Here is a 15,470-nt window from a genome sequence, read left to right as displayed (position 1 = left end):
CTTTTATTTCATTTCACCCAAAATTGTATTTATTTGACACTTTATTTGTGTTTTCTTTCGGACTGTTCCTCATTTTGTTTATTCGTATGTTTCAACAGACTCCTCAGGTGGCCTAAAGCGGGATCTATTGTAAAATTGAACCTAATATTTAGACATATATCAGGTAAAAATATTGCTTCATCTGAATAAATGTAAACAAGGCATAAAGAAAACTAAAGAAATTATTTATAATTAACCGCAAGCTAGAGCAGTACCTTGCCTGCTCTTGCGTGTATACAATATTATTATAAAATACATGCTCGTTTAGTTATTTCCCCCAAGAATCTTTTACGCTCTTTGCCACATGAGCTTCCCACAGCTGATTGCAACTGAAATTTCCTTAGCCGTTCGCCAATTTACATAGAATATAGAATTCAGCATTGATTACAAATGTTCTTCATTTGCATCCAACACATGCTAGCACCTCATAATCTCTCTCAAATTAAGTATACATTGTAGTGGGGCTATTTGCCATTAATCAAATGGGAATAAATCAGAGTGAGTCCGAGTCTATGAGACTACTGAAAAATCAGCAAGGGAATGGATCCAGTAGCTGGCTGAGTCAGTGCCAAGAAAAAAGCATAATTCTAGTGACGTTGAGGGTTATTGCCACTTATAAGCGTTCCCCTGACACCTGTTCACAGACGTCTGTACATACAGCGCGTTTCGCAGCTATAAGAATGGGTCAGTATTAATATTCTTCCAGAATCCACTCGAGTGTTCTACCTTTTGATCGGTTAAAAATCGGATGTGATTCTCTTTCTTATAAAATTTAATTGGAAAATTGTAACCATTCTGGGAACTGCTCTATATTCTAGGGATTCCTCTTACTTTATCATTTTATTCCAATTACACAGTAAAAACCCTGGTCTTATATTTTCGAAACACACTGTACCCACGTTTTTTTTGCTAGTACTTAAAATTCAGTCACTCGTATAATTCCTTTATAAACATCAATATGTATTTTCCAATGATTGGGCAAATTTCCTGGTAAAAGGCAGCCACAAATCGAATCGACTAACCCAACTAACGCAATGCAGCATGCGGACTTCCCCCATAACTGATAGTCCACTGACCCCATAATGAATTCAAACACGTTTTGTCCGGCCGTTCTCAAGTTGAAACAATAACTAAACCAGAGATTCACACTTCACTTTCCACTATGCATTATTCAGGAGAATTTCCAGGTCGGTTTCGACAGAACCCTGTAATTTCCCACAGTTATTTATAAATTTTTGATGCATAATTAATTACACTTGTGCCGCATCTATATTTAAGAAGCCTTAAATCAGCGATTTATTGTGGCAATAGATCAAGTAAAGTGCAGGTTTACGGGAACAGTTACTTGTAGATCAGTGATTCATATTGTTCAGCAGGCGGTCTAAGTAGTATCGTTAAAATGATATTACATTGTACAAACTACTTAATATTTACAAGAAGAGGTACTACTATACGGGACTACACATGATATTTCAATGGAAACAGTTTTTTTACACCTTGCAAGCCTAGGAATATAACACTTCAAATGATTCCTTAACTTCATGTAAACTACTAAAATCAATAAATCATTCAATGTATGTATCCTATTCAATAAACTTCAGGAGAAATATTTAAAACTTTCCTCCGCTAACAGTATAACTTTTAGCAGGACAATAAATTATTTATCAGTCCCGAAAACACTTGAAATTTCGACCTTCATAAATGTATAATAAATTTACTGTTCACACACGAAAGTTTAATTAATTAATATGTAATTGTGTTAATTTTGCTTAAATTTGTATGGAAAAATTTAATGCACTTAATTAAAACGATTATGCACTTTCAAAACAATTGAAGGCACAGCAAGCTTACCTATTCCAGATCACTGATATCCAGTCAGAAGGAGTTTCCTATTCTGGTAATCATTATTTGGGTAGGATATGCGGGCACTACTGATAGTTGATGAGGGGGATTCACTCCTGCTACCGTTCGCTGTGAACATTAAACGGATACTGAACTCATGGCAGATCCGTGGCCTCTCTTCACACTTCACTTGAAGTGCCAAAAACTCTAGTAGTTTCCACTCACACACCGACACGGGCATGTCGCCCAGCTGGCTTGTGTATTTAGTATATATATTAAGCAAATATGTATGTTAATAAACGCGGATCGAAAAGAACGGCGCTCGGGGTGAACCTGCGAATACGCGTAAAGCCCGTTGTTGTTTGCTCAACAAATTTAGCGCTTGTTGCAAAATTTAAACCGTTTCTGAAACTGAAGTCGAGCGCGCGCCACTCGATCTGGATTGAGATCTGTAGAGACTGCGATCTGGAGAACCGAAGAACGCCGATCGTCGGGATCGTCGTCATATCACGAAGCAAGTCTGGGGTTCGTGGATTGGTAACGAGCATGGAAATTTTCTTATATTTTATATTGGCAGCACGCTGCGCATGCCCGATTGATTTGCAACTTTTTAGGATCTGCTTTGATTAGTTACTTTGACTAATTTGATTGAACGGTTGATCTTCGAAAAACTCAACCTTAACTGGTTCGGTTTTTTTGCATTTTGACTTTCAGTGTCTTGACCATCATGTGACATATTGATTAAACAATAATTACTAATTGACAGTAATTATTAATTACGCCGAAAAACAAAACACAAGAGATAAAACGGGTCACGTTTCCACGGGCTAAAGGAGAAATAAACACAATTTGATGACGTAGGCAATCAGACCAAACAAACTATAAATAATCAAGCCCAAGTATCCCATTGTTCTAGATATATTTGAATAAACTTCTCTCCCTGCCTTTCTGATATGAAAGAGAGCTGAATTTAATTGCTTGGAATAATCATGTTATCCATCAATGAAAAATTATAATAATTTCAAGCGAACTAGGGGAAAAATCGTACATGGGATTTAAGGGGGATGTACAAAAATCACACTCACGTTTATTAGAGAATCAATATAATCAGTACATATAACATTTAATACTCTAGATATAGACACGTACGACAGAAACTATATACAAAGATTTATGAACTCCTGACATTCTGGTACAGGTTTTGAGCTTTCATACTTTGTATTTCTCAATTTACTTATTCAATACGTCTCCCTCGGCATCTGCATAAACATTTCAAAAGCATACTATTAGAAATTATATCATTTAAGGTTAAATACACATTTTTCTACCCATGTCATTTAACGAAAAACATATTTCTCCTTCTTCTTTCTTTCAATCCCCCAGCCTTCACCTCTCAGATCTATGCTCATCGATGACAAATTCCCTTTTGATTTCTGTTTTGTTGATTTCTTAATTTTTTGCTTCAGATATGCTATCAATCAACAAGCCATTGCTAATTCCTTGTGACGATTATTTTGTCAGCGTTAATATTCGATGTAAATAAATTTTTAAAATCGCACAGATACAATATTTCTCTGCGCTCGCCTTCAGATATGCTTAACCTTGTTATTGAACCCGCCAGGAGGGAACTTTTTCGCAGTACCCATACACATGTGTATGTATGTATGTAGGTGATACCCATTACAGACACGCAAAGAAACAGGTGACAATCATATTTTTTCCACAAAAAATAAATAAATATTATTTGTCGCTAATTCAATTATTTTGCGATCTTTTGTGTTTATTTGCTTTGGGAATCTGTCGGGCTGGCACTATTTACTTTTGCCGTTTCACAGATCATTATGATATATGGGCTATAATGTAAAAGGCCAACAGGGAAAATTGTTACCACTCCGTTAAAGAGTGGTCCCCTTATCAACGTTGTCCCCAGTATCAATCAGAAATCCTGGATGCGGAGGTGGCAATGGTCCCATGTCCAAAAGATCAACTAACTCATCGAAGAACTTGTTCGTACTAATGTAGTTAGGATTTTTCATCATGGTGCTCTGGCGGCGAAAGATTCCACTGTCGTCAGAAAGTCCAGCAGGAAGAAAGGCTACGCAAAGTACTATCCAAATAAAAGCCTTTGACAAGAATCGAGGCATTTTTGTCACTAAAAAAAATATGACCGACACGGCATTGAGGAAAAAATAAATAAATTATCTGCTAATCATTGCTTTTTATATGGTTTATTAAGAGTTTATTGTTGAGGTTTCAAAGTACTTTCGACTTGGACCAAGCATAACCCACAGATAACAGGTGCCCAAGTGTTGAATATATTCCAGAAGTCCCACCATCCTATCATTGACAGCACTGTAAAAATGAATTTCAAACCTACTTATTATACAGCATAAGATTGCAAATCGAATTGATTTAACTTATTTTAATTGTGCCAGCATCGAAATAACCAAATCAAATTGATTTGAACAGATTGTTTTATATAAAAATATTTTGTTCTGGGTTTCTGTTTTATTTTGTGCCTCCAACTTATTTGAATGTATAGGTATTTATCACATATAAAAAAGTGATTTGAACTAAAATAATGATATATTTAAATAGTTTACGATCTAAGAAAAAAAATATATATACAAAAATAAATATTTATACATATGTATATATGTATGTATGTATGTATATATGAAATTAGTTTTACATTTATTTCAAAACAATTTTCAATCGCGCGCTTTACGATGGGAATGTGCAAAGAAAAAATTTAAATGGTTGTGGATACACGAAGAAATAGGTGACAGAAATATTTTGTTCCACAAAAAATAAATAAATAATATTTTTCGATAATTCAATTAGTTAGCGATCTTTTGTGTTTATTTGCTTTAGGAATCTGTCGGGTTGGCACTATTTACTTTTGCCGTTTCACAGATCATTATGATATATGGGCTATAATGTAAAAGGCTAACAGGGAAAATTGCTACTCATCAGTCCGAAATCCTGGATGCGGAGGTGGCAATGGTCCCATGTCCACAAGATCCGCTAAATCATCGAAAAACCTGTTCGTACTGATGTAGTTAGGATTTTTCATCATGGTATTCTGGCGGCGAAAGATTCCAGTGTTGACAGGAAGTCCAGCAGGAAGAAAGGCCACGCAAAGTCCTATCCAAATAAAAACCTTTGCCAAGAATCGAGGCATTTTTGTCACTAAAAAAAAAGGGCGTCACGGCATTGTGGAAAAAAATAAACAAATGATCTGCTAATTATTGCAATTTATATGGTTTATTAAAAGATTATTGTTGCGTTTTTAGTCCACTTTTGACTAGGATGATACATAACGAACAGATAACAGATGCCCAAATGTTGAATAAATTCCAAAAGTCCCATCATCCTATCATTGACAGCGCTGAAAAATGTATTCATTCTTGAATTTTGAACCTACTTATTATATAGCATTAGATTAAAAATCGATTTGATTTAACTCATTTGAAATGTGCCAGCATTGAAATAACCGAATCGAATTGATTTAAACAGATTGATTTATATAACAATATTTTGCAGCTCGATTTAAAATTTAATTCAAAATCTAAATTCCGCGTAAGTATCGATATCGATACTATCGCACTCTTGCACTTTTCTACTGGGTGAGTATTTGCGATATATTATATACTTCTCGGTATATCCTGAAAACGAGACGATATATTTTTTAGGATCAGAACATCTGTGTTGGGTAAACATAACTCATTTTGATGAACATGTTCACTTGTTCTTGTTTAGTACGTTTTTTAGTTATTTTTATATTGCTCACTTGTTCACTTAGATTGCTCAGTTGCTGACTTGCTCACTTAGATTGCTCAGTTGCTCACTTCCAAAGAACAAGTGAGCAACAAAGAACAAGTGAGCAAAACAGAACAAGTGAACAAAAAAGAACAGTTTGGAAGGAACAAGTCTAGTTGCTCACTTAAGTGAACAACTCTTTTTTGTTCACTCACTTATGAGCAACACACTAATTAAGAGCCACGTTTTTTCAAACGTTCACGAATTTCCTTCATTTGTTGCTTTTGAAAATTAGAAAAAAATGTATTTAATATGTAGTGACTTTGTGGGTATCAGAGTTTTGGTATATATTATGGTATTTTCTGACGGTCACACTGTTTTTCATACTTTGTATTTTTTTACTTTTCGGTATTTTTAAGTCAAAATTGAACCGACGGTATTTTTACAGTATATCGGTATATAATGGTATATTTTGTCAATTTCAGCAATCTATTTTTCATTTTCAATACAAGCAAGTATTCAAAATAAGCCAGTTAAGTAGAAAACTGATTCATCAATGGTATAAAATTATTTCAGCAAGGCTAAATGTTCTATAAAGCTGGGAATATTCGACGGAAAATAAAAAACGAGTAAATAACCGGTTGACAACAATGATTGCCGGCAACATTAATGGTCATACCCTAGGGAAAAGGATGTTATAGAAGTGAGAAAATGTTTGTCATCCAAGGCTCCGTAGGTATCAGGATCGAGACAAATATATACAAGATACTAATTATATACATGAATATGTCTAAAACATATCGATTTGAGAAAAGGTCTTTATAAATTACGTTTTATCTTCATATAAAATTAAGGAAATAGGGTATACAAAGGCCTATGTGCGCATCATTTTTAAAATACCAGCAACATTGCGCCTGGTTTTTAGCCAAAATGCAATAAAAGCATGTGTTAAAAAAACTAGTCAATTAGAAAATAGATTCATTAATCGGATAAAATTATGTGGGCATGGCTAAATGTTCTATATAGCTAGTAATAATCCACGGAATATCAAAAACGAGGAATATGTAATATGGAACTTGAATTCGTCAGTATATGCACGGTATGTTTCGGTATATTTCTGAGGGTTGCACGGTATATTTTATCGCCAATAAAAATTTTCTTTTTAAAGTTTATATGCGTTTTTTATCCATTTTTAACACAAAAGAGAGTTGAAAACCCAACATGCCGCCCACTATCAACAATTCAGTGGTAAATAGCACTGCCGATAAACGTCCGCAACGGCAAACGGAACGCAAGTACGTGAAAAAATCCATTGCAGAAACAAAACATTTAGCTAAAATGTTTCTTTTTGCAGATCTGAAATCATTTGCCGTGTCAAATATGGCAACAATCTGCCAGACATACCCTTCGACTTGAAGTTTCTGCAATACCCCTTCGATAGTCACCGTTTCGTGCAGTACAATCCCACGTCCCTGGAGAGGAATTTCAAGTACGATGTGTTGACGGAGCATGATCTGGGCGTTACGGTGGACCTGATCAATCGCGAGCTATACCAGGCGGATTCCATGACTCTGCTGGATCCTGCCGATGAGAAGCTGCTGGAGGAAGAGACCCTGGCGCCCACGGATTCCGTGCGTTCCCGCCAACATTCCCGTACCGTGTCCTGGTTGCGCAAGTCCGAGTACATTTCCACGGAACAGACCCGCTTCCAGCCGCAAAATCTCGAGAACATCGAAGCCAAGGTGGGCTACAATGTCAAGAAATCTCTGCGCGAGGAGACGCTCTATCTGGATCGCGATGCCCAAATCAAGGCCATCGAGAAGACCTTCCTCGACACAAAGGCCGATATTACCAAGCACTACTCCAAGCCGAATGTGGTGCCCGTGGAGGTGCTACCCGTCTTCCCCGATTTCATCAACTGGAAGTATCCTTGCGCCCAGGTAATTTTCGACAGCGATCCTGCTCCGGTAGGCAAGAACGTGCCATCCCAGCTGGAGGAGATGTCCCAGGCCATGATTCGTGGTGTGATGGACGAGAGTGGCGAACAGTTTGTCGCCTACTTCCTGCCCACAGAGCAAACCCTCGAGAAGCGACGCGCCGACTTCATTGCCGGGGAACTGTACAACGAGGAGGCGGAGTACGAATACAAGATTGCCCGGGAGTACAACTGGAATGTCAAGACGAAGGCCTCCAAGGGCTACGAGGAGAACTACTTCTTTGTCATGCGGCAGGATGGCATTTACTATAATGAGCTGGAGACACGTGTCCGTCTCAATAAGCGACGCGTCAAAGTCGGCCAGCAGCCTAACAATACGAAGCTGGTGAGTACTAGCTAGAATAATTCGTGTAGACCCAATCATAATTAATTTCTCCTCCTCACAGGTGGTCCACCATCGCCCGTTGGAGGCCGTGGAGCATCGTATGCAACGATATCGCGAGCGTCAACTCGAGGTTCCCGGAGAGGAGGAAGAGGGGGAGGTGCAGGTGGACGAGGAAATGGATGTGGATGAAGAGCCGACCCCAGCGCCCACTGTAGAGAAAGAGAAGGCTGCACAAGCTGCCCCTGCTACTCCCAAGCCAGCCGGGGGCACCGATTCTCCTGCCCAGGTGGCACGGGACCGGCAGTCTAGATCCAGGACTAGAACTCGCAGTCGCAGCGGCTCCAGCTCGGGGTCGGGATCTGCCTCTGGCTCTGGATCACCGGCAAGCAGCCGCTCCAAGTCTGGCACACGCTCACCCAGTGGCTCCCGATCGCGCACTAATTCACCAGCGGGATCCCAGAAGTCCGGCGCCGGGTCTGCCAGATCGAGATCGCGGTCGCATTCAAGATCACGTTCCAAATCCGGCTCCCGCTCTCGCACACCCTCCAAGGCGGGCTCCCGCTCTCGCTCACCCTCAAAAGCGCGATCCCACTCTCGCTCACGCTCCGGTTCTGGCTCGCGTACGCCCAGCCGTTCGAGAAGTGGATCGCCCAGTGGCTCCGGCTCCAGTTCAGGCAGCGGCGCCTCAGACGAGGAATGAAGATATTTTCAAAAAGTAAATATAGAAAAAAATAAATGAGTAAATATTAAATATATTCAAGGAGTAAAAGCCCAGCCAAGTCGGGTCTGTTCCGATTTATCGTTGGGCATTCAAGAATCATAACGAAATGTAAATCAATAAGACGGACGAGTCACTAAAGTGAAACAGTAACATTGAAAAGAAAATCTCGTGGACGGCCGACTACGTGGCGTCCATCAGGAAGCGCTTGAAGATGTCCCCATCCGAGCTGGGCATCTCCATTTGCTGCGGGGAATAGAGGCGCAGATTCTGGAGCTGCTGCAGTGGCGAGCTGCTGCCATTGAAGTGCATGCCGGCCACATCCAGGGGCACTGGCTGCGCAAGCTGTGGTTCAACGCCACAGATGCCCAGCTTCTGGCACTGCTCCACAACGATGTCGTCGATGGTCTGGGAAAGCAACGCCTCCTGGTCCGGGTCCGCCACACCACAGCCATTGATGTCCGCAATCTCGGCACTGGCCGGCGAGGGCTGTGTCGGCGACTCGTTGCCCTCGAGAAATGCCTTGATCAGCTGCTCCGGTGTCTGGTTGTCGCTGAGGCATCTGTGGGTGCGCTGCGACACCTTGTAGCGGAACGTCTTCTGGCAGAGCTCACACTTGTAGGGCATGATGCCCGTATGGATGCGGGTGTGGACTAGAAAGGATACCCGCTGGCGGAAGCATTTTCCTGTAAAAAAACATGGTACACATTTCTTTTAGCTCTTGGCGGATCAGGTTAATATTCTGCAGCTGTACTCACCGCACACCTCACACTTGAAGGGTTTTTCGCCGCTGTGGATGCGTTGGTGGTTGTGCAGCGTGGACAGCTCCTTGAAGGCTCGTCCGCACACTCCACACACATGCGGCTTCACCTCGCTGTGGTAGAGCAAATGCTTGTGGTACGACTGCTGGAAGGTAAATGTCCTGGCGCAGATTTCGCACGTGTATGGCATCTCCCCGGTGTGTAGGCGCTTGTGCTTCTTCAGGAAATACTTGGTTGTGAAGGACTTGGTGCACACATCGCACTCCCACACCTTGGGCGTGCTGCTGGCGGGCTCCGGCGAGGCTGGCGACTGCTGGAGCATGCTCAGGGCTCCACTGAGGGCATACGGCTGGGAACTGGTGCTGCTGGAGGCGGGGCCACTGCCACTGGCCGACGCCTCCTTGTGCCGGATGCGGTCACAAATGTTTAACTTCGGCGAGGGAGCATTACTGCCGTTGGTAGTGGCACTGCCATTCCCGCTCTGGCTAGAGCACGGCACCCCCATCATGTGCACCACTTTGAGGTGCACCCGGAGCGATCCCTTCATGCGGAACGTCTTCGAGCATAGGTGGCACTTGTAGGGCTCCTGGTGGGGCTCCTTCTCCGGCTGTGGACCCGTCCTCTGCTGCTCCTCTGCATCCCCGTTCTCGTGCACCAGCCGGAAATGCATGTCCCGCAGCTCGTTGTTCCGGAAACTGAACTCGCAGATATCGCAGCTGGCCGGCGGCTCGGGCACTGGTGGGGGTGGAGGTGGCGCGGGCGCCGGCTCTACAGCCTTTGCCTTCGATCGCTTGCCCCTGCGCTTGGGTGCAGAAGTCGCAGTCGGCGTCTGAGTCGCAGCCGTTGTTGGGGCTGCTGGCGGGGTAACAGGGGCAGTGGTTGTGGTTGCGGTTGTGGCAGCAGGACTTTCGGTCATCAGACTGGTATGAGTGAATAGGTGAATCGTCAGCTTGTCCAGGCCAAGGAACAGCTCCTTGCAGTTGGAGAAGGGACAAGCCAAGGGGCCGTTGGCCGCTTTGATCAGTCGCTGCTGCAGTGCATCGATGCTCCCGAAACTGGGCACCGCGCACAGTGGACACAGCACCGATGTGGAGCACATAGCGACCCGAACACTCACTCAGTCACTCACACGCGTCTTATGCAAATCTTTCAAATTTTGTTTGGTTTTTTCTGGGGATTTTCGGTTCCTCAGGAGTCCATGCCACAACGCGAACACTGAATGCCCAATCGGTTTTTCTTTCAGAATATTTTCTAAAAATACTTGCAAGGAAAATTTTTAAAAACTTTCAGGCCCAACCGATCACAGCGAGCGATCTCCGCCCGATTCACGGCCCCGATGATGCCAGCGGGGCAAAATAATGAAAAATAATGAAATGCCCGGTGCTGATCGCCGCCGAATCGACAGAAAGAATTTCGAAAACACACTGAAAACTCATGCTCACATCTCTCCAACATTTCCGTTTCTTTCCGATCCGACTCTCGCTGTCTCCTCTCTCTTTACGGCGGGCACCGTATTTCGAAAGACAGTATATATAGATATAGTATCTGTCCGATATATTGTGTTGTTGCGGCCTCATTGCCTTTGTGGCTGTCTTTGTAACGCATCAAGGGGCCAATGTGTATATGATATACTCGTATGTATGTCAGATTTGTCAGATTACTTAAAAGCCACCCGCAATTTATAACTTAAGACAGATGGTTCTATTAGTGACTCTGCTATGGGGCTCAAGGCGTTCAGGGGATAACCACACGTTCTTAGTCCTCATAACTAGAGAAGAGACTGAATTATAATGAACAATACTCTCAGCATCCATATTAAGCTATATATTGTTGATGTTTATCTTTTACAAGTATGGATTTGTCCCTTTAAATTTATTGGCGATCAATTATTAAGAAATTCATGAACTCTTAAACCAATTCTGATGATCTGAATGGATTTTTGCCGTGAAGTAGAGTATCCATCGGATGTGGCTTGTAAGAAATGTGCATACCCTAGGCGACACCAATACTCGTACAGGCACTCGAACAAATATAGTACCTATGTAGCCCCATTGGATTTGTTGGGGTGCTATTTTTATGGCTGCTCTCTTGTTTGGGCCTACTTTGGCAACGCATTTTCCCTGCTGTTCCGTTTGGACGGTCCATTTGTAAACAGTTCGATGGCCAAGCACGTGAAGCCCAGGCCCGGAGAAAATAATACCAAAACAAATGTATATAGTCGTAATTATGATATCATAGTTCAAAAACAAACAAAACAAAAGAAAGGTAATTGGAATTAAATCATTTCTGCGTGGGAAACTCGAGGGATACAATGCTGACACCCGAGACAGAGGCGTTGGAGCTGTCGTCCTTGAGGGAACTCAAATCGGAGACCGAGGAACGGGCACTGATGCCCGCCAGGAAGCCCTTGCCGGAGACACTGATATAGGAGCCAGCATCCTGGGACGACGACGAGGGAGTCTTCCAGGATACGCAGCTGCGGGTGCGCTTCAAGTGCTGGGGCAGCTTGAGACCCTTCTGCAGTATAAGGTCAATGATTTCGGGGCCATTCTCATCTCTGTTGGCCATGTCCACCAGCATGTTCAGCCCCTTGGAGTTGCGCGCCTCCAGCTCCTGCAGGTTGAGGTCCCGCTCGAAATTGGCCAGGAAATCGTCACTGATCGGACGCTGGTTGATCTCTCGCAGCTCCATGCGGATCTCGCGGTTGGCCCGTTCCAGTTTCGAACGCTGATCGTCCATATCCCGGTTCAGCTTTTCCAGCTCATCGGAGTGCTCTGCCCGCTGGTTCTTGGCCTGTTCGAGGCGTGTGAGCAGTTCATCCTCCTCGGCCTTCAAGGCCATGAACTTCTGGTCATATCGATGCTTCTTGCAACGCAGATGCTTCAAAGTCGCCACATCGCGAGCGTAGGCTTCCTCTATCAGCTGCAACTCCTGTTCGATCCGCTCCCGATCTAGCCAGATTAAGATAATGAAGATTAGGACGATCAGAGGTGATACTATCGATCGGTATGGTGACTTACCCCTTGAGTTTTCATCTGTTGGCTCGAAGGTCTTGCGGTATTTATTGTTTGAGCGATCGAATTGACGCAAAGTATTCTCCAAGGCAGTCACTTCCTGCTCGGCCTGGAGTACCTTCTTGTTTAAGGCGTCCCCCTCGTCGGCCATCAGCTGTCGGTTCTGGGCATTCTCCACCTTCAGCTGGGTGCTGGTCACGAGAGTACCATCATCGTTCTTGCCCAACAGGCGAGATGTGAGCTCGAACCGCGATCGCATGGCCTCGATATGCTTCTTGCGCTCACCGAGATCGGCCTTCATGGTGCTCAGTTCCTCGTTGAGATGTTTGCGCTTAAGCTGGAGGACATCCTCCTGGCTGCGCAGCTCGACGGTCCGGTCCTTGATGGCCCGCCGGAAGGTGAGGCGATGCTTATCCAAATCAAACGCGCCCTGGTCGCAGCCGTTGATGCCGATCTCCAGGTCGCTGCAGCGCATTTTCACCATATTCAACTCGACGATCCGCTCCGAGTTCTCGAAGCGATTCATGCGAAGTCGCTTCACGGTGCCCTCGCAGTAGACCTGCGCCTCCTTGATCTTGAACCGCCCCATGTCCAGCTCCTTCTCGTCGGCGTTGTACTGGATGACCATGTTGTTCATGTTGTAATTGAGCTTTTTGTTCTGCGCCTCCGTGGTGGCGATCAGGCGCTGCAGCTTCTCGAATTCGAGCTCCAAATTGGCCAGGATCTTCAGGTTGCGCTCCTCCACCTCTGGATCCTCCTGGGAGCCGGTCATCAGGGCGTAGTTTCGCTCAACTTCCAGAAACTTGAAGCACAGATTGTAGTGGATCTCGGTCTGCCGCTGCAGCTCGTGGGTGACTTGGCGTTGACTCCGCTTCAGGGCCGCCAGTGTGCAGGCGAGGGATTCGTTCTGAATGTGGAGGGTCTTCTCCTCGTCCCGCAGCTCTGACACCTGTCGCTGGGTGCGGAAGAGTAGATCGTTGACGTTTTGCTGCTCCTTTTCTAGATTCTTTAGCATCTCCTCCTCGCTCTCCATCATATCCTCGAGTATCTTCAGTCGCTGATCGGCATTCAGAGCCTTGTTTTCGATTGACTTCAGGCGCGCCTCTACTTTCTCCAGGACAAGCGAATAGCCCTCGATCTCCAGCTTCTTGGCCTCTCGTTGTGCGACCAAGTTCCGGTTCTCCATGCGCTGCACGTGCACCCTGTTGGACAGATTCTCCAGCTCCTTGCGCAGCGAGTCGATCTCGCGATCCTTGAGTATAGCCGCATCAATAACTTGCTGGATCATGTTCTTCATGTCCGATGTCTCGATGTTCAGACCCTCGATCGCGTACTCCACCTGGCGATTGTTTTCGATGACCTCGTCCAACTGCTGGTCCTGCTCCTTGTACTTCTGGGTAACGACGGCCGCCTCCTCCATCAGCATGTCGCAATCCGACTCGCTGCGCTGGATGTCATACTCGCGCTGGGTCATCTGGTTGACAGCGTTCTTCCAGGTGTCCACCATCTGACGGCGCTCCAGGTGGGCAGCCCTATAAAGGCACGCCGTCCGCTCCAGGTTCTTCTCCAGGGTGTTCTGCTCGTCGTATAATTGGACGACCAACTTGCGACGCTTGTCAATGTCCGCCTGGAGCTGCTGGCGCTTCGTGTTCAGCTCTCGGGCCTTCTGCTGATCGTCCAGATAGTACTTCTCGATCAACTGGTAGCCCTTGTTGCCATCCTCCATGGCCTCCGTCCACTCCAGCAGCGTGGTCTTGGCGCTCTTGATGCGGGATGTCAGCTCATCGATCTCCCGTTTGTTTAGGCAGATCTTGCGCTGAGTGAACTCTGCATATTCGGTGTACTCTTCGAGCTCCTTCTGCGTCTTGCGCATATCCTCTTTGATCTTGTTGTGCTCCAGTATAACCAATTGAACCTTATGCGCCTCCCTGACCACGTCCTTCTTCATCGAATTGTACAGCGTCTGCAAGGGAGCAGACTATTTGGTTATATTTGCTGCGCTGTTGCCGTCTACTTACCAGATTCTGCTGGATGGTTCCCTCAATGTTCTTGGTGTGCCTAACTACCGCCTGATCCCGCTCATCCAGCGTATTCATGTGATGCATCAGTTCCAGCTTGAGCAGCCTCATGCCCTCCAGCTCCTTCAGTATGGCCAGATTTTCGGCATTAGCCATGGGTATATCGGCATCCACTGTCCACCCCATGGAGGCCATTGCCTCCATCTTGAAGTCATTCAGCGATGACGTCTTCATGTCGTCCGTTTCATTCATCTTTATTGCGTATAGAGCCTGCTCGGGGGTAATATATATAATATTCTAAAACTTCTAGGATTTCCGGTTTGTATGTGGCGCTAGAGACTATTCTGATTTGTATTTCTGATTTTCTATTTTGTATCCATGTTTGCTTCAAAGGGAAGCCAGGTTTCCACAGAACTGTTACCCAGGGAAACTTTTTGTTAGGAAAAACGGACATATTCTAAGGGATCGATTACTCGAGTGGAGCCCTTCCTTGGTTGCTATAGTATCTATAAAGAACATAAAATCAACAATCCATCAACAATAGCCACTGTGTTTAACTTTCAATTCTTTTTGCTCAAAAACTGAGTGACAGTTGAGCAAAGAATGAGACCCAGGGTCCAAAGCAATCACCTCAAGAAATTGAAATAGACAGGCTGCTTCCCGATTCTAGATTCTACTAAGTAAACCACGAAGGAGTGATGGTAGGAGATCTCACCAGTTGAGGGTGACAATTTTTTCAGTAGAGCTAGATAATTTTTTTTTTTGGGCCAGCCGCCGAAGAATCATTATGATTACTGTATGTTAACATAACTAGATTATAGATTTATAACTCAATAATTATCCACCTATGTACTGCAAACACTGACATTTTCGTTAAAACGCTCTCGTCTGCCAAAAAAGCTTGTCATTTCCATCAAGTACGATACATTGATGCTTGACTCGAGACGACCAAGCGAATGCTGCAAAAGAGAATTCCCTATTGACCATATTGAAGA

The 15,470-nt window shown here is 44.3% G+C and overlaps 3 protein-coding genes and 1 long non-coding RNA gene across 4 annotated transcripts; 1 reads left to right on the top strand and 3 right to left on the bottom strand.

Moving 5' to 3' along the window:
• Positions 1–5,129: 5,129 nt before the first annotated feature.
• On the bottom strand, positions 5,130–5,965 carry LOC117187037. Its single transcript, XR_004471837.1, has 2 exons — positions 5,859–5,965; positions 5,130–5,549 (listed from the first exon to the last, which is right to left on the bottom strand). It is a non-coding gene; the product is annotated as an uncharacterized LOC117187037 (long non-coding RNA).
• An 820-nt stretch (positions 5,966–6,785) lies between these two features.
• Positions 6,786–8,738, top strand: LOC108154103 (RNA polymerase II-associated factor 1 homolog). The gene is made up of 3 exons (XM_017284225.2): positions 6,786–6,938; positions 6,998–7,964; positions 8,026–8,738. The coding sequence occupies exons 1-3, from the start codon at positions 6,865–6,867 to the stop codon at positions 8,662–8,664; spliced, it is 1,680 nt and encodes a 559-aa protein (XP_017139714.1). The 5' UTR covers positions 6,786–6,864; the 3' UTR covers positions 8,665–8,738.
• A 6-nt stretch (positions 8,739–8,744) lies between these two features.
• LOC108154104 (zinc finger protein 628) lies at positions 8,745–11,070 on the bottom strand. Its single transcript, XM_017284227.2, has 2 exons — positions 9,441–11,070; positions 8,745–9,368 (listed from the first exon to the last, which is right to left on the bottom strand). The coding sequence occupies exons 1-2, from the start codon at positions 10,540–10,542 to the stop codon at positions 8,866–8,868; spliced, it is 1,605 nt and encodes a 534-aa protein (XP_017139716.1). The 5' UTR covers positions 10,543–11,070; the 3' UTR covers positions 8,745–8,865.
• A 588-nt stretch (positions 11,071–11,658) lies between these two features.
• Positions 11,659–14,831, bottom strand: LOC108154096 (coiled-coil domain-containing protein 39). Its single transcript, XM_017284215.2, has 3 exons — positions 14,476–14,831; positions 12,464–14,420; positions 11,659–12,394 (listed from the first exon to the last, which is right to left on the bottom strand). Exons 1-3 carry the CDS (start codon positions 14,725–14,727, stop codon positions 11,724–11,726), a joined length of 2,880 nt encoding a protein of 959 aa, XP_017139704.1. The 5' UTR covers positions 14,728–14,831; the 3' UTR covers positions 11,659–11,723.
• Between the last annotated feature and the right edge of the window lie 639 nt (positions 14,832–15,470).

The sequence above is a fragment of the Drosophila miranda genome, chromosome 2 (assembly GCF_003369915.1).
Source record: "Drosophila miranda strain MSH22 chromosome 2, D.miranda_PacBio2.1, whole genome shotgun sequence".
Classification (NCBI taxonomy): Eukaryota; Metazoa; Arthropoda; class Insecta; order Diptera; family Drosophilidae; genus Drosophila; species Drosophila miranda.
The sequence above is the reverse complement of the archived record's forward strand: the minus strand, read 5'-3'. Positions and strand labels throughout refer to the sequence as shown.

Excerpts from the sequence above, each read along its gene's own strand:
- LOC108154103 (XM_017284225.2), top strand. The coding sequence starts at position 6,865 with ATGCCGCCCACTATCAACAATTCAGTGGTAAATAGCACTGCCGATAAA. Across the intron at positions 6,939-6,997 it reads CAACGGCAAACGGAACGCAA|ATCTGAAATCATTTGCCGTG; the intron begins GTACGTGAAAAA and ends TTCTTTTTGCAG. Across the intron at positions 7,965-8,025 it reads AGCCTAACAATACGAAGCTG|GTGGTCCACCATCGCCCGTT; the intron begins GTGAGTACTAGC and ends TCCTCCTCACAG.
- LOC108154104 (XM_017284227.2), bottom strand. The coding sequence starts at position 10,542 with ATGTGCTCCACATCGGTGCTGTGTCCACTGTGCGCGGTGCCCAGTTTC. Across the intron at positions 9,369-9,440 it reads CTTCAAGTGTGAGGTGTGCG|GAAAATGCTTCCGCCAGCGG; the intron begins GTGAGTACAGCT and ends GTTTTTTTACAG.
- LOC108154096 (XM_017284215.2), bottom strand. The coding sequence starts at position 14,727 with ATGAATGAAACGGACGACATGAAGACGTCATCGCTGAATGACTTCAAG. Across the intron at positions 14,421-14,475 it reads GAACCATCCAGCAGAATCTG|ACGCTGTACAATTCGATGAA; the intron begins GTAAGTAGACGG and ends GCTCCCTTGCAG. Across the intron at positions 12,395-12,463 it reads AACAGATGAAAACTCAAGGG|ATCGGGAGCGGATCGAACAG; the intron begins GTAAGTCACCAT and ends TAATCTGGCTAG.